The sequence below is a fragment of the Lolium perenne genome, chromosome 7, assembly GCF_019359855.2.
Source record: "Lolium perenne isolate Kyuss_39 chromosome 7, Kyuss_2.0, whole genome shotgun sequence".
NCBI classification, from domain to species: Eukaryota; Viridiplantae; Streptophyta; class Magnoliopsida; order Poales; family Poaceae; genus Lolium; species Lolium perenne.
The window spans coordinates 2,142,773-2,167,132 of NC_067250.2; the positions used below are offsets into that span (position 1 = coordinate 2,142,773).

The 24,360-nt window shown below is 43.7% G+C and overlaps 2 protein-coding genes across 3 annotated transcripts; one reads left to right on the forward strand and one right to left on the reverse strand.

Moving 5' to 3' along the window:
- Positions 1-2,622: 2,622 nt before the first annotated feature.
- Positions 2,623-7,790, reverse strand: LOC127311688 (uncharacterized). 2 transcript variants are annotated; one of them, XM_051342145.2, is made up of 12 exons: positions 7,541-7,790; positions 5,919-6,068; positions 5,755-5,836; positions 5,580-5,656; positions 5,324-5,427; positions 5,104-5,215; positions 4,884-5,000; positions 4,630-4,788; positions 4,418-4,496; positions 4,222-4,313; positions 2,959-3,102; positions 2,623-2,829 (listed from the first exon to the last, which is right to left on the reverse strand). In XM_051342145.2, the coding sequence occupies exons 1-12, from the start codon at positions 7,709-7,711 to the stop codon at positions 2,815-2,817; spliced, it is 1,302 nt and encodes a 433-aa protein (XP_051198105.1). In that variant the 5' UTR covers positions 7,712-7,790; the 3' UTR covers positions 2,623-2,814. The 2 variants fall into 2 exon arrangements, with proteins under 2 accessions (XP_051198105.1, XP_051198106.1); XM_051342146.2 differs by having other exon boundaries at positions 5,931-6,068; positions 7,541-7,788.
- A 13,627-nt stretch (positions 7,791-21,417) lies between these two features.
- LOC127311687 (F-box protein At5g18160) lies at positions 21,418-23,150 on the forward strand. Its single transcript, XM_051342144.2, has 2 exons — positions 21,418-21,518; positions 21,717-23,150. Exon 2 carries the CDS (start codon positions 21,746-21,748, stop codon positions 22,901-22,903), a length of 1,158 nt encoding a protein of 385 aa, XP_051198104.1. The 5' UTR covers positions 21,418-21,518; positions 21,717-21,745; the 3' UTR covers positions 22,904-23,150.
- The last annotated feature ends 1,210 nt before the right edge of the window (positions 23,151-24,360 follow it).

Consider the following 24,360-nt stretch of genomic DNA (forward strand, 5'->3'; position numbering starts at 1 on the left):
TATGGCATAAGGATATTTAGAAAAGCATGGTAAATATCTTGTCAAGTTTTATTCTCGTGGAACGGGGCCTAAAATAGGTGGATCCATAAGCATGAGAACACACACCTCTAATGATGCTATCCATACTCCATTATGTTAAGGTGCAACCCTATAAGCCCATTTAGGTAAAGTAACATACAGTCCACGCCCGATGTTACCGGCATATAACCACATAAAAGTACAAGACTTGACCAAATATTCATAGCATACTTGATGAGTGCATTTTTGGAGTGTTTTTACTCCATTATTTCATATAGATATCCTTGTGTAGCAATAGGATTTTTGTATTTCACTGCGCTTTCGAGCACCTTTTATGCTTGTTTCATCAGGATCTCAAAATATTAAGGCAATGATGAAATATCAACAAAACTTATCATTTTATGGTATTTTGATGTGATAAAAGTCATCTAAGCACTTAACCACGCGTCTGGGCCAAAGGAGGATGCGAGGAGGAACTCCAGAGAGTTTAGCGGACATCGGTACGGGGGACTCCGTCCGTACCGTCTGCCCGGCCGCAACACTAGGAGCTCCACCTCGTCAAATAATTTCACCTCGCGCAGATGGATCAAAGATCAGCATACACATCTGCCAGAAAACACCGAAAAACCACCTCTGAGATATATCTGGAGAAGGAACTTGGGAGAAGACATCATCCATGATGCTACACGGATCATTGGAGGACAAGGCATCACCCCTTCATCATCAACAACTACATCTTCATCTTCATCACCATCACCAATCCCATTCTTATTCAACCATAGTTGTGATCTCAATTGCTATTGTAGATTCATATTTGAATTCATGACGTTAACTTTATTCCATCCATAATGTTATGATGATGTTCTTGATTGCTTCCATGTGTGAGTAGTTCCATTTGTTCTTGGGGAGATGGAGAAACCCTAGCATTACTATGAGATGAATGAAAGATGATCTATGGTTTTAGTGTAATGTTATTCCAAGTATATTTCTCATGTGTGGGCTTTATTTAGCTTCCGAATGTTATTACTTATGGTTGGGCTTGTCATAGAGAAGTTTTTTGTGGGGTGACCACGAAATCAAATATTTAAACTTGACCCATTATGATTGGAATCATGTAGTTATGTGTTTGACATGTTATGGGTTGAGTGTTAGCAGAACCATGTATCATGGGTAACGTTTTCAACGCACGCACCATCGGTTGATATCATGTCATTTGGTTGTGGCGGTTAGCGGTGTGAAATAAGTTGGATGTAATCAAGTCTTTTCGAGTATGCATATGTGTCATAGGGAGCATTGGGCCGCCAAACTAAGTTATTATACGCATCATGGTATAAATTTACAGCATGAGCATAAACGTTTTAAATAAAAAACTACGTAAATTGTAAATAAAAAATAAACACCGAGAGTTTCATTTGTCTGTTTGTCTTGTCATCTAAGTATGGATAGCCCCTCACAAAGGGACTCCTCATAGAAAGGGGCAAAAGGTGCATCAACGCCACCTCGCATGGAACTGTATACATATGATGACGAATCTCTTGTGGTCCTAAAGTTAAGTAGCATATGGACTTAGCAATTGTGGTCAACGGACATGAGACATTTAACTTGTAACAGGTTAAGCATATGAGCCATATTTTCTTTCACTTTAACTTGCAGGTTGATCTTTTTGTCTTCAGGTTACATGTAACGCTGAAATGACCGGGAGAATTTATTAGATCCTTTGTATCAGGAAGTGCATCGTGAAAGATTAGGCCAAATCATCATCTTTCATATAAGCTGAACTTATCAGGTTTTTTTTTAATGAAAGAAGTATTGGAGACCCAATTGCGAGTTTTATAACAATAAAAGCAGAAGTTCGTGTCGGGACTTGAAGCTGTACGTGTGGCTTGGATGTATATCTACTCCTCGACTTCAAGAACATAGGCTGCAAGCCAAAACTCCCACATGAATTAAACATCGATTTCACTAGTTCTAGTTCGAATGAGGCACCAAGTATAATGATCATAAGTGGCATAAAAATTATCACCCCAAAGAACCTACAATATCCTCTAAAAAATTGTCCGATTCTCGCTCGGGCTTTGTATCCTTCCATTGTGGTAGAGGTGAGACAATGACCTACTTTATTGACCTATAGTATATCGGATTTGGCAATGTAACACTAAAAGGCCTCTAATTAGTCGCCAATCATCACTTCACCTAGCTGAGTGAGCATTTGAGAGCCTACTAAGCAAGCGACATCGGTATGAATAGTCTGATGCTGGTTGTCTACAGTTTATTAATATCCTATATTCATTAGTATCTAAAAGTAATGCATGAATGGTATTGATGGTGTACGATTCTAAGGTACTGATAATGTAAGTGGTGGATGGACAACACGTGTCAATAGTTTTACCCTCTAGTACAAGCGCATTATCACATGATTCGGCCGTTTTATTTTAACAATATATCTGCTTGTGGTCACAAGAGAGTAGTTGAAAGTACATCTAGGATCCCTAAATGTGCATGCCGAGAACATGTAGCTTTTTACAACTAGCGATGTTTGGAACAAGCGGTATTGACACTGTTAGAGTGTTAGCAGGGGCATAGCCAGGGATGAGAGTTCAGGGATAAGCTCCACATTGAGCAATAATTTTTGGTGAGATAATATAAATTTGGTTGGGTACAAGTGAAATTGGCGCTAACTTTGCACCCTGATACAGCCACACAAAAAATAAAAATAAAAATTTGTAGCATGATACAATGCTTCCTTAGATCTCATACATAAGCGATGTCTTGGCACCGGGGAGATCAACGAGCTGTTTAGATGAGTTTCACCTGTTGGAGAAAACAAACAAATAAGATAGCAAACAATAACAACATCAAAAGGCATAAATAAGTATGTAGTGAAATTTGGAATAATATAACAAATCAATTGATATCGAACAGAATCGAGAGGTGCCTTACAAGGCTATTATTTGGTTCCCTCCAGTAGAACCCCTGCAATATGATTGGAGCGACGTTGCATGCCACTAGAACAAAAAACAATAGAGCATGCTTTCCAATCCACTCCATTGGGAAAACCAGCCTCTTGTAACCGTACACGTCCACCTGAAAAATATTGAGTACATAATGGACCGAATTAACCGCTGTTGGCACTGCATGATCGACAAATGAACTAAGTAAAATAAGAAATTTTGAAGAAAAAACGGAAAACAGAAATCTACAAGAAAGTCTAATAAAAAATAAACTGTAAATCCAAAAGTGTGACGAATGGTTGAAAGAACGTATTTCTTATTATTTTTCTTGATTTATTGTATATCTGTTTATTTTAATTTAATGTTACTTTTGTAATTTTTTTCTATAAAATTATCGAAATGTTTCTGATATTTCTAAACTTGTGGGTTGTTTTTCTTTTTCTATTAAAGTTTAATTGCAGACAATGCTTATTCGTGCCACACATTTGAAAATAGTTGTGGCTTGGACAGTTTCAAAATACCATTAGACCTTATTTGGTACTAGAGCTTTTATGGGGATTAATAATGCTAACAATCCCACATAGCATCATCCAATCCCCTCAAATCCCATAAAACCCCAATTCTAAATCCACTAAGGCCTCGTTTACTTCTCTCGTATTTTCACTCTCAGGAAGTTAGGGGATGAGAGGGGATTTGATGTTCTCCCAATCTCTACCATCCCCGCAAAAACTCTTCCCCAAAAATACACTAGTATGGGGGAGAGTTTTTAGTCTAGGCAAAAGTGAGGGGATATGTGGGGATATCTCGGGATTATCTCGTCCAAACCTGGAGAAGAAAACGGGCCACTTGGGATTTTTTGGGATTCAGGATAATCCCCGCCAATCCTCTAAAATACATAGAAGTAAACAATGCCCTAAGTAGGGGCAGTGTATAGGGAAAATACACTAGAATTTGTGAAAAATGGAAAAGATGTGAGTATAAAACTAGCCCAATACACTAAAACCAAACATGCTTTTAAAAAGCAAGTGAGGTTTTGTGGTTTGGTGGGAATTATTTCCACTAATCGCAAAACTCTAGTACCAAACAAACAAAGCCTATGGGTCATGTTTTCGTTTTGATGATATATTGAGTCTAGTTGCGGGGTGAATATATACTAGACTCTAGGTGTGGCTTGCGGGATGATAGTTGGTTTGTTTTTCATTAAACACCCAATTCCAAATATTTAAACTCCAAAAAAGATGTAGCTACGAACCAGCAAATAGATCCCTGCTAAGAAGAGTCCAGCTGTACCAGCGGTGACGCAGGTGTAGCTCAGGCTGTACAGTGACTTGTTCATACGCAACCCTGCATGCATGCCAATCGGAGACACCTCGTGTTAATCATGCTGATCGCAAATGATGACAAGCTAATTACTACTAAATTAACCCACGAACTAAATAACTAAGTACCGAAGAAGTCGAGGGAGAACCCGAGAGCTAGTAAGCTAAACCCCGGGATGGACCACCACACCATTCTCTCATCGTGCTCCTGCGTGCTCATGAAGACAATCGCATAATAGGTACAGATTTCACTAGCTAGCTACTCTTTCTAAGGACAACTTCATGCATGGCATCTTAAGGACATATTCTGGTTTGGAAGGAGGAGGGATACGGATACGTACCTTGCAGTGGACGATGACGTGCCCGAACTGGAGCCCCACCAAGCACGTCACGGTTGCCATCAAGGAGCTAAGGAGGCCCTCGGGGTCGAAGGGGGCTTGGCACCACGGCGGCGCGTCGGACGGCAATGGCCCGTTGCGAGGAGAGTCGATGCTGCACCGCTGCACGCACGCACCATACAATATAATGGGGATTTGAGGTTTAGTGAGGATAAAACTCTAGTACCGATCGAACAAGGCTTTAACTGAATATATACCGCCATTTTCAGATAGAACGGGCGTGTATAGAGATGCTGGATTCCAAGAACACTCCGGTCGATCATGCCAACGGCGTTGCAACCTGGCCCTGTAGAACTTCTCACACCACATTGCACCTGCAATCAATCCAATAAAAAACAACAACCATTTCTTAAGAAAAAAATCATGCCGCATAGCACACCAACTGACAAAGAAGTTTCAGCACAGAGAAGAGCCTACCACAAAATGTTTCACGGTAGAGTCAGGAGACATGACGTCGTACTCCCAGTCAGGCACGTACAAACCGTACAAGATCACCGTGTACGTGACCGTGAGGACCAAACCAACAAGCCTTTAGCACAGGAATCAAAGGAAATATGTGAATAATAACCAGATCTATTAACTAGCAAGCTAATAATAAGTTAAATAACAGTAACAGATCGAAGTGTGCTATGCTCACAGCTGATGCCGGTTTTTTCTGACTATTGTGCAGCTGGAGCCCCCGCCGCCCCCCTTTAGCCAGATTTCGCATAGTGCCACCGCTAGGTATGCCATCGCAGTTCTCTGCGTCAAGTGACATATAGTATTCCGTACATATCAAATAAACTGATACTTATCGTGCACAACCATCATTTTTCTTAGAACTCGCGTGAGAGGTGTATAGGTCCATGATGGCATACTGAGAAACTATGTTTTGCATTGGCTGTGATAGATACCTGCAACACGCCCATCGATCTTATCTTGCGAATATCAACCCCGTAAGTAAGATCATGTATACTGTGGAAGAAGCCACCTTGAAAACCAGAAATTCAAGGATCATGCCAATATATATTCGCAAGTTGGGGTGTCTTCTCATGGGGATGGCCGGCTAAAGGCTACTAGTATATTTACCTTGAAGCAGGAGGCCCAGAAGAAAAAGTTTTGCAGCCCGGAGCACTGCCTTCTTGGTAGCCAACACTCTGTTTGGCACCCTCTGCACAAAGCATGGTTTAGCAACTAATGCTAGACATAATGGAACCCAGTACTGTGGCTATTATGGATTGATGATCTTGTACTATGAGTAATACTTTGTAGGCCAAGGCCAAAGAGACCCCCACGATGAAGAGGAAGAAGGGGAACACGAAATCCGCCAACGTGGCGCCATCCCACGGAGAATGGCTTATCTTCGGGACGAGGCCACCAATATCGTCCACAATCATCATCAGCTGTAAGGTTTTAATATTTCATTAAGTTACTTAACTTTGTGGAGGTTCAAACAAGTTTAAGGCATACGGTTTTCTGTCAATGTAGCAGCATGTATAGAGCATACACAAGTTTCAAGCAAGTTCCAACCAGTGTCTCACATGGATATTAAGATTTCAATGTTGAAGCAAGAGCATTGTAAATAACCATATGAAAGTATATATATCATGATTCATGAACATTTACAATGTGTAACAAGTGGATCATGAACATTCCGAATTTTGTTTCTAGCCTCATCAGCCAAAGGCCGTTAGTCATTACAACAACTCCAGTGTGGGCCAGATCTCTAACTCGGTTGACCTCTAGCTCAGATCAATTTGAGCTTGTTTTCTTTTATATGAATTGAATTACCATGCATATTAAAATTCTAATTAATTTTAAGTGGGATGGTTGATTGCTTTTTTTTTCGAAATGAAGGATAAACCCTCGGCTTATGCATCATCTGATGCACCCGTCTGTGTAGTATTTACTACCAGAAAATTAATTATATATAGAAAAATCAAGCATCGATACATGCACTTCTGCTCCGGTGCTCCTCCTCTAGAAAAATTATGGGCGCTTTAAACACAACGGTGGAGATCTCCCATACATGTTAGTAAGCGGGTGCACGATCGTAATTTCAGTGTAGGTCCACCGTCCGTACAACTCTGTATGGGCCCATATGGCCCCTGTTGTGTTGTACCTCATTTTTGTACATATCTACAGTCATGTGCGTGTGCCAAATAAGAAAGGTCCTATAAAGATCTTGCTCACGTGACCTCTTTTCTTTTTCTTGTGCGACATACACATACTGTATCAATACAAACATGTATACAAGGGCTGGATATGGGTTTCGGCGAACCCAACACACGAAAAAAACTAACTATGACCCTTCAACTTCATTTAGGGGGAATACCGGAGCAGCCCTCCGATACATGATAAACTTCGCTTTATACTCTTACATGAAAAAACGGGCACCACTAGAAGAGGTCCGCGCAGCAAGTGGATTTTATTTTGGTGTTTACGTCATGAATTGCGTGGCCATGCACGAAGCTAATAGGCTTATGTGCTTTTTGTGACCCATGCTTGATTACAAAACGCAGATAGCTGAGAACCAACCTGAGGTTGGGTGGTTAGGAGGGTGGTTGTACCCCCAGCCCACCAGAGTTCAAACCCCAGGTTTGACATCTGTGTGTCTCATAAAGGCGGAATATTCTTTTAGTGGGAGGCGACGTTCCCGTCGATAGCGAGGCGCCTGTGGTGACTTCGTCAATTTCAAGATACAATCCGCCGACTCGGTCTTCCGGAGGTGCTCATAGGGGTAGGGTGTGCGTGTGTGCGTTCATAGGGGTGAGTGTATGCGCGTGTATGTGAGCGCCTGCGTTTGTATTGTGTTTCTCAAAAAAAAAAAAAAACAAAACGCAGATAGCTAGAAAAGATAGAAGTTTTTGCTGACCGTTACAGTTATGCCCCTGAAGACGTCTAGCGAGACGAGGCGATGCTGCCTCAGTGACACCACCCGGAGAATCGTCGCTGTTCCGCCGATGTTGCCTGCCTCAACGTCGGAATAGTGGTTGTCGTCTCCCTCCGGGGACTCCGTGGTGTCGACGATCTTCACCGCTGCCATACTAGCTGCTACTCTGAGCTCCCACTGTTCCTCTCGCTGCAAATTTATACTGGAGCGCGTCTAGCGCCTTTCTGCTGCCTCTCATCAGCAAAACCGCATATATTTTTGCTAAACTGTATATATTCTTATAAGATCGAGCAAGCATCCATGCAGATGGTAGTTGGATCTCTCACCCAACCTGTACTGGGGGTAAAGCCTGCTATATGTATATTTAGATAATATGGTTAAGTTTTTAAACAAAGGATAAATGAAGCGTTCTCAACGATTTCGGTCGACCAACTCCCTTTACAATGTGGCAAGTGGTCACTGCGTATTAAAAGAACAAGTTGGAAGCGAAACCAAGTCCCAACGTTCTAGTTCAGTTCAAAGAACCGAGCAGACCCTTTGGAACATTCCATACACGCGTGTAAAATGCTTTTGCTCTCACCATTGGCTTCACATAGTTAGCATATCCTTGCAAGTGGAAAGGCTGAATGTCTGATACCTATGTATACATATACAAGAAGAATCACGGTGATAGTTGTCGTGATAGCAAACAAGGAATGGTATTTAACATATCCATGCAAGTGCCTAACATTAGGTCACCGGGAGAAGGATCAGGTATTTAACAGGGGAAACGAACTTGGGTGTGCTGTGACACCAACACTGACCCCAACCAAAAGTGTCCGACGGCTAGTAAACTTTGGCCTTTGCTTGCTTGGGCGGTAGAAGCCAACCGTATGGCCCTAAGTACCTCTTGCTTTTGCAGCTTTACATGGAAACAGGTAGGGTAAAACAACACATGAACTCATCGTCTACGCAATGAGCTTATGTTAGTTTCGCGGCTAACCGGGGGAGGCTGGAATCGATCGTGGCTACCTGTAGCATGCTGGATGTTTGTTAATGGGAGAAGTTCTACACATTACTTTTTAATTAGCTGGTGGCTCTGGCCTTTTGGGTGATGGAAGAGGTGTTTAACGGGCTAATCATCGTCACTTTACTTTCCTAACAGAGATGCCAAGTTCCTACGAAACACTAGGAACAGAGAGTGGCTAGCTTCTCGTAATCTGTCTCAAAAATACGAGCTGTGAGGCAACATGTTCCCATCTTGGTGAATGCTACCAGCCGCCCTTGGACCGCCGCCCCTCACCCGCCGCTGCTGCCGGCCCCAGCCCCGGTCACAGCCCCGGCTCCGGCCCCGGCCCAGGCAGCGGTGGCGGCGCCCCTTCCATCGAACGATGAGGGGAAGAAGAGGGTTTCCGTGGCCGCGTTCCATGAGGTGATGAAGCGCCGATGGAGGAAGCCAAGCGGCACGGCTACTTGGCCGGGCCTGATGCTCTCCGTCGGTAGCCATGTAGAATTCGGTGGAGCAGTGGCGGCCTCCGCCCCCGGTGACGGTTCGGCAGTGGTACGAATGATCCACGCCGCTGTCCTCTTCCCTAGTGATCCGGCAGGAGGGACTATCGGCGTAGGGGCTGCTGGTCTTGCTTTGTTTTTTGTGGCGGTCCTCGGGTTTCTCGCAAGCGAAGATGAAAATCTACCGGATGTCAGTTTGCCTTGATCTGGCTGGAGAGATGAGTTCCGGAAAGCTCCGCCGGTGAATGGAACAGTGCATTTTTTGCTTGGAGTTTGCTGGATCGGGTGCCATGTTTTTATTCCGACCGTTTGGTTCCGGAGGAAGCAACACGAAGCTCTATTATGTGTTGACACCAGATGACTTTTTTGTCCATGATGAAGTCAGAAGAAGGAATATCATGAAGGACGGATTGGTGGACTGGCTAAAGGAGGTTCGAGTCTTCATGATGCCGAGGGATTTGCTTGGCATTCCGGACTTCGCAGCAGTGGTATGCATGTGGGGGCACTAGCATGGGTGAAGTTCAGAGTCTTACCTCTCAGGGTGAAAACCCAAGGTCTGGCCTTAATCGGTTATGCCTGGAAATGACCTTGTTGGAGGCATTGTTTTGAGAGTGGGGACTATCTTCGGGGTGAAAACCTAAGACCTTTAGTCGGGGGACGACGGCGCTGGTGCATTGTTCCCTTCTTGGAGGCGGCACTTTTGGAGAGTCTATATTTCAGGTGTTGTCACGGTGGTGGTTGTATTGCTATTGCTAGGTCTGGAATGCTGTAGCGGGCCTCCTTCGCCTCCGCCTGCCAGTCTGGGCCTCGCGATGGTCGCCGTCCTCGAAGCCTGGCGCTATGACTTCCGCGCCCCCTGCTCCTTGATAACCCACAAGTATAGGGGATCGCAACAGTCTTCGAGGGAAGTAAAACCCAAATTTATTGATTCGACCCAAGGGGAGGTAAAGAATACCTATAAGCCTTAACAACTGAGTTGTCAATTCAGCTGCACCTGGAAAAGCACTAGTAACAGGGGTGATGTGAAAGCAGCAGTAATATGGGAGCAAAGAGTAACAGAACACAGCAGCAAGATGCATAATATGAGAGCAATGGCACCAGAAAATAGTTGATACTACTTCCAATGACATGTAGAACGAGTATATGATGATGAAAGATGGACCGGGGTTCCCAGCTATCTACACTAGTGGTAACTCTCCAATAACAAGTGTTGGGTGAACAAATTACAGTTGGGCAATTGATAAGATTGAAATAGCATTAAGACAGAACATCAAGATTATTAATCATGTAGGCATGTTTTCCATATATAGTCATACGTGCTCGCAATGAGAAACTTGTACAACATCTTTTGTCCTACCAGCCGGTGGCAGCCGGGCCTCTAGGGAATCTACTGGAAATTAAGGTACTCCTTTTAATAGAGCACCGGAGCAAAGCATTAACACTCCGTGAAAACATGTGATCCTCATATCTAAGCCTTCCCCTCTAGTTGTCCCAATTTCTGTCACTTTGGGGCCTTTGGTTCCGGACATAGACATGTGCATACAACTTGTAGATACAATCTAAGCAATAAGTATAGAGCTTAAATCTAAGATCATGCCACTCGGGCCCTAGTGACAAGCATTAAACACAACAAGATTGCAGCAACAATAACTTCACAAACTTTATAGATAGACTAATCATAATGTAACAATCCATCGGATCCCAACAAACACAACACCGATTACATCAGATGAATCTTAATCATGTAAGGCAGCTCATGAGATCATTGTATTGAAGTACATGGGGGAGAGAGTACCAACTAGCTACAGCTAGAACCCGTAGTCCATGGGGGAACTACTCACGGAGCATGATGGAGGCGGTGGCGTCGATGGAGATGGCTTCCGGGGGCACTTCCCCGTCCCGGCAGGGTGCCGGAACAGAGACTTCTGTCCCCCGAATTGGAGTTTCGCGATGGTGGTGGCGCCCCTGTAGTCTTTCTGGAGTTTCGTCAATCGGTATCGAAGATTTAGGTCACCAGGGCTTAAATAGGCGAAGAGTCGGAGTCGGAGGGGCCACGGGGCCTCCTCACAGTAGGGGGGCGCGCCCCCCTCCTGGGCCGCGCCGCCACCACGTGTGGGGCCCCCAGGGCACCCCTCTGGTCCCCCTCTGACTTTCTGGAAGGTTCCGGGAAAAATAAGATGTTGAGTCTTCGTTTCGTCGAATTCCGAGAATATTGCCCGAACAGCCTTTCTGGAACAAAAAACAACAGAAAACAGCAACTAGCCCTTCGGCATCTCGTTAATAGGTTAGTTCCGGAAAATGCATAAAAACATTATAAAGTGCAAGCAAAACATGTAAGTATTGTCATAAAATAAGCATGAAACATCAGAAATTATAGGTACGTTGGAGACGTATCAGCATCCCCAAGCTTAGTTCCTGCTCGCCCTCGAGTAGGTAAACGATAAAAAGAGTAATTTCTGTAGTGACATGCTACTTACATAATCTTGATCATCCTATTATAAAGCATATGAGATGAATGAAGTGACTCAAGGCAATGATCTATAGTTGCTAACAAATAGATAACATATAGCAAAACTTTTCATGAATAGTACTTTCAAGACAAGCATCAAAAGTCTTGCATAAGAGTTAACTCATAAAGCAATAAATTCAAAGTAAAGGCATTGAAGCAACACAAAGGAAGATTTAAGTTTCAGCAATTGCTTTCAACTTCCAACATGCATATCTCATGGATAATTGTCAACACAAAGTAATATAACAAATGCAATAAGCAAGTATGTAAGAATCAATGCACAGTTGACACAAGTGTTTGCTTCTAAGATGGAAGGAAGTAGGTAAACTGACTCAACATAAAGTAAAAGAATGGCCCTTCGCAAAGGGAAGCAGGGATTAAATCATGTGCTAGAGCTTTTTAAGTTTTGAAATCATATAGAGAGTATAAAAGTAAAGTTTTGAGAGGTGTTTGTTGTTGTCAACGAATGATAGTGGGCACTCTAACTACCTCATCAACCAGACTTTCAAGAGCGGCTCCCATCAAGGACGTTATCTCTACCAGCAAGGTAGATCATCCCTCTTCTCTTTTGTTTACACATGTACTTTAGTTTTATTTATGGATGACACTCCTCCCAACCTTTTGCTTACACAAGCCATGGCTAACCGAATCCTCGGGTGCCTTCCAACATTCACATACCATGAAGGAGTGTCTATTTGCAAAATTAAGTTGCTTACTGATAGATCAGGGCAAAACACGTGAAGAGAATTATTAATGCAAGTTAATTAATTGGGGCTGGGAACTCCATTGCCAGCTCTTTTTGCAAAATTATTGGATAAGCGGATGAAGCCACTAGTCCATTGGTGAGAGTCTGTCAAGAGTAAATGACAAGGTTGAAAGATAAAACACCACATACTTCCTCATGAGCTATAAAACATCAACACAAATTGAGAAGCATTTTGAAGGTTTAAAGGTAGCACATGAAGTATTTACTTGGAATGGCAGGAAATACCACATAGTAGGTAGATATGGTGGACACAAATGGCATAGGTTTTGTCTCAAGGTTTTGGATGCACGAGAAGCATTCCCTCTCAGTACAAGGCTTTGGCTAGCAAGGTTGTTTGAAGCAAACACAAGTATGAACCGGTACAACAAAACTTACATAAGAACATATTGCAAGCATTATAAAACTCTACACTGTCTTCCTTGTTGCTCAAACACTTTTACCAGAAAATATCTAGACCTTAGAGAGACCAATCATGCAAACCAGTTTCAACAAGCTCTACGGTATTTCTCCACTAATAGGTTTAAACTACATGATGCAAGAGAAACATGATCTTCTTGAGAGCTCAAAACTATTGCCAAGTATCAAATTATCCAAGACAATATGAGGCATTTTCTGTTTCCAACCAAATAGCAATAAATGCAATAGCTTCTAACTTTTGTCATTGAACATTAAAAGTAAAACGAAGAACACAAGTGTTCATATGAAAAAGCGGAGCGTGTATCTCTCCCACACAAGGATTGCTAGGATCCGAATTTATTCAAACATAAACAAAAATAAAAATACACGGACGCTCCAAGTAAAGCACATAAGCTGTGACCGAATAAAAATATAGTTTCAATAGAAGAAACCTGATAAGTTGATGAAGAAGGGGATGCCTTGGGCATCCCCAAGCTTAGACGCTTGAGTCTTCTTGAAATATGCAGGGATGAACCACGGGGGCATCCCCAAGCTTAGGCTTTTCGCTCTTCTTGATCATATATCATCCTCCTCTCTTGACCCTTGAAAACTTCTTTCACACCAAACTTCTCATAAACTTCATTAGAGGGGTTAGTACTCAAAAAAACTTTAATCCACTTTAGCCCTGTAGTGACACATTGCAAGTACCCAATAAAACATTAGCTACAGCTCTCCACGTCTAGAAAGCCTCACTTAAAGTCCACAAGAGACAATGCAAAAAACAGAGACATAATCTGTCAAAACAGAACATCCAGTAAACACGAATTTTTAAGAGGTACTTCCGTTGCTCAAATCAGAAAACTCAAAACTAATGAAAGTTGCGTACATATCTGAGGAACACTCACGTAAATTGGCAGATTTTTCTGAGTTACCTACAGAGAATCATACCCAGATTCGTGACAGCAAGAAATCTGTTTGTGCGCAGTAATCCAAATCTAGCATCAACCTTCTATTAGAGACTTCACTTGGCACAACATTGCAATAAAATAAGGATAAGGAGAGGTTGCTACAGTAGTAACAACTTCCAAAACACAACAAAACAGTAGCGTAATAAAGACATGGGTTATCTCCCAAGAAGTGCTTTCTTTATAGCCATTAAGATGAGCTCAGCTGTTTTAATGATGCACTCGCAAGAAATAAGAGTTGAAGCAAAAGAGAGCATCAAGAAGCAAATTCAAAACACATTTAAGTCTAACCCACTTCCTATGCATAGGGATCTTGTACATAAATAAATTCATGAAGGACAAAGTGACAAGCATAAGAAGATAAAACAAGAGTAACTTCAAAATTTTCAGCGTATAGAGAGGTGTTTTAGTACCATGCAAATTTCTACAACCATATTTTCCTCTCTCATAATAATTTTCAGTAGCTTCACGAACAAACTCAACAACATAACTATCACATAAAGCATGCTTTTCATGATCCATAAACACATAATTTTTATCAAGCTCAAAAATAGTAGGATTAAAAATTTCTAAACCACTTTTATCAATAATATGACAAGATGATTGATCAGTCTCAAAAGATATGGGACTCCTAGATAAAGTAAAGAACTCTCCAATCTCATTTTCATTAGTAGTACAATTAATATTATCAAGTAACATAGGACCATCATCTAGAGATTTATCATAAGCATTTGCCAAGCAAAACTCTTTAGTACCATGCATTTCGACATCAGGCACAAACAAAGCATTATCATAAGATTTATCAAAATAGCATGGATTATCATAGATAACAGGAGCATAATTATTCTCACAAGTTTTACTCATAGGGAATATTTCAAGAGAATCCACAGGAACATAACATTCATCCTCCTTTGGTAAGCATGGAGAACAATCAAATAGTGTAAGAGATAAAGAGTTACTCTCATTAGAAGGTTGACATGGGTAGCTAATCCATTCTTCCTCCTTTTGTTCATCACTCTCCTCTTCTTTTTCATCCAATGCGCTTTCAGGTTCATCAATTTCCTCCTCTTTTTCATGCAATGCGCTTTCAGGTTCATCAATTTCTTCTTCCACTGGTTCCTGCAAATTGTGAGTGCATTCTTGTGCATTAATGAGTCTCTCTTTATAATCAATGATATAATGATTATTACTGTAACTATCTATGCAAAAATTAAGGATAGAAGAAACATAATCTTTAAGATCCTTACAAACAACACAAGTTTCATAATTTTTAGATATGAAGGATTCAATCTCAGAAGCTCCCATAAATAAGACAAATTGTTCTACCTCTTCGAACCCAAAATGAATATAGTTATTCCAATTATAGTTCTTAATTAAAACTTCTTCACTAAAGCCACATTGAAATTTAAGATGTTTAGTATCCTGTTTAGAGCAACAGTTTATATCATGGTGTTTAAGCAAAATTTTAGCAATTGTATTCAATTTTTCTATCACAACACTCATAACTTTTCCCGTTCTTGATTCTCTGTAATTATTATATAATTCAATAAGCTCCAAATAGGTTGTAGGTTCTCCCATAATAGCAGTTTTTAATTTTTAGGTTTTTCAAATTTTTATGGATTTTTGGGTATATGAGGAAAGTAAAACAAAACAAAAACAAAAGTAAACTAAGCAAAATAATACTAGACAGAAATAAACTAAGCACAAATAAACTAGACAAAAGTAAACTAGCAAAACAAAATAAAATAAAAACAGAGAGAGAGGTAGAGTGTACTCCCCAGGTGAACTTATGAGTAGAGCTATGCCTCCCCGACAATGGCGCCAGAAAATAGTCTTGATAACCCACAAGTATAGGGGATCGCAAAAGTCTTCGAGGGAAGTAAAACCCAAATTTATTGATTCGACACAAGGGGAGGTAAAGAATACCTATAAGCCTTAACAACTGAGTTGTCAATTCAGCTGCACCTGGAAAAGCACTAGTAACATGGGTGATGTGAAAGCAGCAGTAATATGGGAGCAGTAGTAACAGTAACACAGTAGCAGTAGCAGTAATATGAGAGCAATAGCACCAGAAAATAGTTGATACTACTTCCAATGACATGTAGAACGAGTATATGATGATGAAAGATGGACCGGGGTTCCCAGCTATCTACACTAGTGGTAACTCTCCAATAACAAGTGTTGGGTGAACAAATTACAGTTGGGCAATTGATAAGATTGAAATAGCATTAAGACAGAACATCAAGATTATTAATCATGTAGGCATATTTTCCATATATAGTCATACGTGCTCGCAATGAGAAACTTGTACAACATCTTTTGTCCTACCAGCCGGTGGCAGCCGGGCCTCTAGGGAATCTACTGGAAATTAAGGTACTCCTTTTAATAGAGCACCGGAGCAAAGCATTAACACTCCGTGAAAACATGTGATCCTCATATCTAAGCCTTCCCCTCTAGTTGTCCCAATTTCTGTCACTTTGGGGCCTTTGGTTCCGGACATAGACATGTGCATACAACTTGTAGATACAATCTAAGCAATAAGTATAGAGCTTAAATCTAAGATCATGCCACTCGGGCCCTAGTGACAAGCATTAAACACAACAAGATTGCAGCAACAATAACTTCACAAACTTTATAGATAGACTAATCATAATGTAACAATCCATCGGATCCCAACAAACACAACACCGATTACTTCAGATGAATCTCAATCATGTAAGGCAGCTCATGAGATCATTGTATTGAAGTACATGGGGGAGAGAGTACCAACTAGCTACAGCTAGAACCCGTAGTCCATGGGGGAACTACTCACGGAGCATGATGGAGGCGGTGGCGTCGATGGAGATGGCTTCCGGGGGCACTTCCCCGTCCCGGCAGGGTGCCGGAACAGAGACTTCTGTCCCCCGAATTGGAGTTTCGCGATGATGGCGGCGCCCCTGGAGTCTTTCTGGACTTTCGTCAATCGGTATCGAAGATTTAGGTCACCAGAGCTTAAATAGGCGAAGAGTCGGAGTCGGAGGGGCCACGGGGCCTCCTCACAGTAGGGGGCGCGCCCCCCTCCTGGGCCGCACCGCCACCACGTGTGGGGCCCCCAGGGCACCCCTCTGGTCCCCCTCTGACTTTCTGGAAGGTTCCGAGAAAAATAAGATGTTGGGTCTTCGTTTCGTCGAATTCCGAGAATATTGCCCGAACAGCCTTTCTGGAGCCAAAATCAACAGAAAACGACAACTGGCCCTTCGGCATCTCGTTAATAGGTTAGTTCCGGAAAATGCATAAAAACATTATAAAATGCAAGCAAAACATGTAAGTATTGTCATAAAACAAGCATGGAACATCAGAAATTATAGGTACGTTGGAGACGTATCACTCCTCTTCATCCGCCGCCGCCAGGTGCCCTTCCGCCCTCCCCGTTCAGGCCGATGGTCTTCTCCTCCGAGCAGAGGCTGCTCCTCTCCTGCTCCCGAAGCCCTCCCGTTGCAGCGGTGAACACACAGCTGTCGGGGCTTCCCTGTGCTTCGCCCCATGAGCCCCTACTGCTGACGCGCGCCCGCGTGAAGAGGAGTGCTGGCAGCAAGTGGGTACAGGTCGTCGCTCTGGCCGAGCCTTGCCGTCGCCATCTCCGTGGGGGGAAGCTCTGGAGCGGAGCCTCGCCTTCAAGAGGTGGGCTCGCGGGCGGTGCTTCCGCTGCCTTGATCGTGGCCACCATGTCGGCACCTATCAGGAACCCTTCGTTGCATTCGTTGCCGTCGTCCGGGTCATCGGGAGCGCAACTGCCGCCATCGCTCTCAGTCGGCCGCTCTCCTACCTCGTGAAGCTGCTCTCCTACTGTTGGTTCTCCTCACCCTACCAGGCTCGGAGCTGGGCCGAGGTTGTGCGCCATTCGCCGCCATGTGCATCGGTGCTGCCATCTTTCCCACCTAGAGTTGGTGGGGATGCCTCTGACAATGCTGACTCCGACTTGCAGGCCCAATTTGCTTCTCTGCGAATGGAGCTCCTCCAGCTTGTTGTGGACCACATCGAGGAGGTTACTAGGCCGCTGCGGGATGAGGCTGCTGGAATCAAGTTGTGGTTAGGGCGCGCTGTCGGAAGCTCAGAGCATGCGGAAGAGGCTTCCACCTATGGTGTTGGGCGTGCCCCTGTCCGCGTTTCAGATGCCAGGTCGAGGGACGATGAGCTCTTGGAGTCCTTCGGCCCTTGCTCGCATGTCCGCCGCCGTCCCTGCGACTCGTCTCCTCTTGGCTTCGACGCCTTTCTCCTGCCTCTTCAATGTTGCTCCGGTCTTGCTCCTCTTCTACCGGATGCAGTTGATGACAAGGGTGCTTCCCCTGAGGGTCTTCAGAGCCCAATCTCTGATGACATCGAGGCCTTTGGGAGCTCTTTGTTGAAGCTCTTGTATCTCTTTCGGTTGAGCAATCGAGGCTTGAGGCGTCTGCATTTGAACATGTTGAGGTGGTTGATGTGTTGGCTGCTCCCTTGGTGCCTTTTGTTGAAGATCCTGAGGTGGCCGATTCCACCAAGCTTTGCGATTTTTTGGCCAATTTGGTTTCGAAAAAGCTGGCACTCATGTCGCCCTTATGTGAGCCTTTGGAGGAGATCCCTGCTCCTAGTGTCGTTGTTTCTGAAACAGTTCATGCGGAGGACATGCAAGTTGATCCTAGGGATCCCGCTGCCGACAAGCTAATGTCTTCTTGTCATCAGTTTTTCGGCCTGCGCCTCCACATATCCTTGCTTCGCCGCGTGTGTTTTGGGCATCTTGAAAGAGAACGCTGAGTTCGATGACAACGCCCTTGGTGCCTTCACTGACAAGTTTAAGACCCCTTTGTCGCATCGCTCCATCGCGGTGCTTGGCTCCCTTGTGAAGAATGTGGAGAAGGTGAAAAAGCCCAAGGGCAACAAGGTCGACGCCAAGAAGAAGGCGGTTGAGATTACATGATGGATGCGGTTCATGCAACCTTCGTGTCGAATTGTCGAATAGGTAGCACTTTGTCGTTGACAGGTTGTTCGATCTTGTTGTGTTGTTGTTTTAGACTTTGCGAGTAGTCCGCATGTCGGAGGTACTCAAGTTTGTATGATTTTCGATCCGGTTTTACTTATAAACTGGATCATTTTCCTTTCTTCTTAAATGAATAGCATGTTTGCTCCAAAAAAATAATTTATTTGATACTGAGAATTTGCATGGATGTAGAATATGTGCCTCCTGAGTATCATGGGTCATTCGAAAGTTGATATCAGAGCGTTTGCGCCGAGTATTTATGGAATTTGCATGTTTATACCATTTTTGTCAGAATGCCCTTGACAGGTTAGTACAGCTTAGCTTAGCTTATGTGTTGCTGGAAAAGCACAATAAATCATGGGACATCTGAGAACTCGACCGCCCTGCCAAATTTTGTATCTTGCAGCCTACCAGTGTGTCTGTACTCTCCATTGCGCGGCTGTTTTACCTGCTCTCATTTGAATTTCAGATTGTTATAATATGAAACAAACAGATTTAGTTTTATATCGGGGACACCCATTACTTCTGAAGTAAATCTAGACTGATATCTACCTTGGCTTACTACTCGCTTTGTTTACTCAGAATATGATAGCGGCTTCTTTTAACTTGCTGGCTACTGTTCCACCCCTTTTTATATCCTTACATCTTGATGAAGAGAGAGAATGCCAGATACCAAGTATCAGGTGAAAATGCTCCCGGTCTGTTTCCTTTTATAAGAAGTTTTGACAGGCTTAATTGGCCCGCCAAAACGTCTTATAGAAAGGAGCGGAGGGAGTAGTAGATTTAATGAAAAATAGGATGTAAACGTTTCTATAATTCTCAACTGATTTGTCTTTTTTTTTTTTTTTTTTGAACGAGTCGGAAGGGGGGGAACCCCTACCTAAATTTTATTAAAGGAGCTAAGGCAGCTCAAAACATTACACGAACCGAAGAACAAGAGGGGAAAGCCGGAAAAAAGGGAAAAGACTAGAGATATGTACAGAGGAACATAGAGAGGGGAAGAGATTAAAAATGCCACTCTGAACACCAGAGAAGAAGTGCATCTCTCTCATCCTTCCTGGCCCTATGTGACCAAAGCTTGCAAGTTTCCATGCATTGTTTGGCAGTAGTGTGAAGTGGGACTTCTATGTCATCAAACACTTTCCTGTTTCTAGACAGCCAAATGGTCCACATGGAGGCTGTAATGACAAGGTCCCAACCTTTCTTCTTTTGGTCTGGACATTTGTCCCTGGCTTTGTCGTAAACATCGGGTAAAACAGAGATATAAGTTTACAACGTTACTTGGGAGATATTTGACACTGAAAGTATGAATGGCTGTAGAATATCTGCTTCCCGAGTACCACAAATCCTTTGAGAGACAATTTAGAAACCTTTGCACTGAGTGAACGCCCTGGCAAGCTTGCAGCCAATAAGCAATCCATGGCCAGAATTCTAATGTCAGAACATTGCTTAGCTGTTCATCTGGTAATAATGTTTGAATTCCAGCTAGTTATAATCTGCACCCAAAAATATATAGTAGTGTAGCCTGGACACCATGCATGGCCAGTAGATGAGATAAATCTGGAGTGATACGAGCCTACTAGCTAGGGTTTACTCAGAATATGGTACGGAGAAGCTTAATTATTCTTTTTAACTTGCTGGTCTCACCTAGCTTTTGCATTACATGTAACATGAGCATTGACTGCAATGTGAGTTTGTAACTTGTGAATATTATAGAGCACAAGTGTTGTCTTGGGACTGAATTTCAGAGTAGCCACAGTTCCAGTAGATTTTCAGCGATCACATCTTTTTTTTTTTAAAGTTCAGCGATCACATCTTTAGTTATGTATTGTAACACACAGTAGAATGCCTGTTTGAAGGAGGCAGTTTCACTTCCTAATAAAGTTGCAGCTGGATTACATCACAAAGACCAAACGGAGGATCGAAGAAAATCTCAGAATCGAACACCATGCACACATATTTTACATGCCCTTGAACATTACAATTTTTGTTTTAATTTGAACAAAGGCTTGATGGCTGGAGGAGCTTCGCTGCAAGAAGCCATCATCATGTCATGACCAAGCGAGATCAGCCGCGCCGAGATGCTTCTTCTTGGCCTCGGCCTCGTCGGTGGCCTCAACCTGCTCCTTGGCCACACCTCCGCCACCTCCTGCTTGCTCCTCCCCATCGCCTCCCCGCACCACGTACGCCCAACACGCTAGCTAGCCTTCATGTGCCTACACGCCTAAGGCGCGCGCGACACCCCTCAGTGCCTTGTCTGCCGCCGGCAACTCCTTCTTCCTTCCGCCGCTCTCCATCTCGCCACCTTATTCATATTCATATTTTAAATAAAAGGTTGTGTGCATCAACCGATGCAGAGGCCGGGGCTACCCCTATTCCGAAAAAAAAATCTCGCCGTCTTATGTCGATGTTTGGTAGCTTCTCCTGGTGGTGTGAGAAGAGAAAGGAGAGACGGGAAGAAGATAGAAGCTTGTGTGCTGTGTACAGCGTCCCGACCTGTTGATCGGTGCTTTTTTTTTTGTTCCAGTAGCACACAACACGTAGCCCTAGAGAGATGCTCTGCTGGCCTAAATGGGCTTCCATCGTGGGCAGGCCACGCCGCTTGAGGGCGAAGCGGCGTTGGACTCGTGATGTTGCACTAGGGTGGATCGCCACCGTCCAATCTGAAACATCTGAAACGACGGTTGTTGATCCAACACCGACGTTATTGCTCCCCTGGTTCTTCATCCGTCGACGGCCACGCTCCACAATCCTCACGACTAATAACTAACCGTTCCCCTCCCCTGGATCTCGCCAGAGTCCTCGCGTGGAGTACCGACGACGACTCGTCTTCCCCCACGCCGGTGAGCAACAAACGCGCGCGTCGTCGATCCGTCTTCTATTTTTCTCTTGCTATCTTTCCATGTTCCTCTTAATTTGCTTGCGGCCGATCGACACTCAGCCCCCGTCTGCTTTTCTCTCTTGGCTTGGAAATTACATATCTTCTTCCGACATCCCCTCCTGTGTACCAGTACTAATTAACGCCTGCTGTTTGGTTTTAGGTGGGACGACGGAGCACCAGCGGTGATTGATGATGCCGGTCGACGGGAGGAGAGGCGCCGACACCGGGCTGGACGACCTGCCCGAGGATCTCGTCACCGACAAGATACTCATGCTGCTGCCGCCCAAGGACGTAGGCCGCTGCCGTGCCGTCCGGGCGTCGTGGCGCAGCGCCACCTCCACGCCCGAGTTCATGTTCGCCCACCACCGCCGCCAGCCGTCGTTCCCCATGGTCAAGTTTGCAGTCAGGCTCGGTACCTTCCGAGCATCCCGCCGCGGCAGAGCATCCTACCATCCGCATCTCCCCCCGGGTCACCACGTCAAGCTCCACGCCTCCGGCGATGGCTTCCTCATCGTGTCCGTGTCGTGCCGGTTCTACATCTGCAACCCGACACTCCACCAGCTTGCTCCCCTGCCACAGCCTGAATTTCACCACAGAAACACCATACTCGGCCTCTACAGGCACGATGCGACCGGGGAGTACAGGGTGCTCTGGTATTCACTGGTTGATGGGGGATGCGACGTCGACGGAAAAATGCTACATGTCATAACAGTAGGACACAGCCAATCCAGGAAAATTCGGGCAGCCTCGTCGCCTTTGGAAGAAAAAGCATTACTTGAGGCGCTGCCAGGAGATAGTTACTCCGCATATAATCCACCGGTCCGCCACCGTGGCAACCTGCACTGGATGTCATCGGGTGAGATCATTGTCTTCGACACCGCTACCGAGTTGTTCCGGCGTATGCGAGCCGCCACCAACTCGTACAGCTTGTTCGACGTGCAGGGAAAGCTTGGTTTGTACACCCCGGACAAGCGCTACACCTATATGGATGTTTGGGTGATAGAGGACTACGAGGCCGAAATGTGGGAGTTCAAGTACCGGATTGACATGTCATCAATAGAGGCATGTAACTCTCTTCATCTAACCTGTCCCAAACAGGAAAAGAGAAAGAGAACGTCAGTCAGAGTTAATCCAATGTCGAGAATGATCCATGAGATATCTATGCTCAACGAGCATGAGCTGTTGTTCGGCTATAACGATAACCACATGTTGCGCTGCAACATTGATGGCAAGCTCTTAGGCAGGGCCAACATGGCAAAGAGAATATATAATTTAGAGCTTACTCGCCATCGCCTCAAAGAGTGCATTATCCCAATTCCGTCGAGCAAGATGCAAGAAGAAGGATGAGAAGTTTCCACTCTCCACCGAGCATGTATGGAAGGTTCAGGATTGCTGCTTTCTTTTGTCCTTGGAATATCTACTTATCTATCCTATGTGAGCCATGCCTCTTGTGCTTAGCTCTTGCTATTTATTAGTAGTGCTACTAGAACATGCTACTTTGCATTGTCGCGGTTGCATTTCATGCTATCATGCTGCGGTGCTTATTATGATGTGTTGAACATTATGTTTTAATGATCACAAACATAAACATGTAGTATCAGCTCTATTATAATTTTCTCATGTTCTTTCCCAGCCCCAAATTTATGTTCGGGTATGCATTCTAACGAAACACGAATGGCGGTAATGGTTTCAACGTCGGTTTCCCCAATTGGTTGATGAACACCCGTAATACCACTCGTGCTATTTTCGATGGTCGTGGTAGCACTCCATGCTATCATGATGTGGTGCTTATTATGATGTCTTGAGTAAGTTTTAATGTTCAGAATTATGAACATGTAGTATCGGTGCTATTATAACTTTCTAATGTTCTTGCCCAACCCCAGTGTTCAATTTGCATTTTTATGAAGCACGAGCATCACTAAGGGTGTTCGGCGACGGTTTCCCCGAACCATTGATGAACACCGGTAATGCCACTCGTGCCGTGTGGCTCATGCTTTTTTTGCACCGTAAATGGTTGATAGTTTAGTATGTTATACCATGTGGCTCCTGCTCTTTTGCACCCTTATATTTATGTGCTAACTTTGTGTTGCTGTTTGTATTTGGCATTACTTCCAAAATGTAGTAACTCAATTAGAACTTTTTTTTTCTGTTTGTTGTTACTTCAATAACGGCCATATTTTTTTGCGAAAAGTAATGGCCATATTGAGATTTTGGGAAAATGATTTGGTTCTTCCTTTGGAGGATGAACTTCTTTTGTTTTGTAAATGGAAGCCTTTTGCCGTTCAATGTGCTACAACAACAAAACATTTTGTTTGGATAAATTAATACTATACTGGGGTCTTGTCAAGGTCTTTGTTTCGTGTTGTTCTTCGTGTCAAGGAAATGTTGCTTTTCGAGTACAAATGTTTCAGGAAATCCTCTTTTGGGTCCAGTTAAATGGGTTTTTGTCTGGTTCTTGGTTCATCTCTATCTAGAATAAGATTCATAATGGTGATAGTCCGACCAATTTATGACTAACCAATAGTATTTTCATGTTGCTAATGCCTTGACCTGCCATTTTAGTGATGTTTATCTGGACAAAGAGTTGGATTTTTGCCTAATCTTTTTCATGTGGATTGAGCCCTCATTTCGAAATCCAGAAAGTTTCCTTGTGTTTCTCTGGGCATTAAATCATGGGCTAGCTTTGCAATATATGTTTCGCTTTGATGTTTCAGCTGGCAGGTGCTCTTCCATATATATTTGAATTGATCACCCATTGGTTCCTTCTTCATCGAAGCATTGTACATATTCATAGATGAATAATT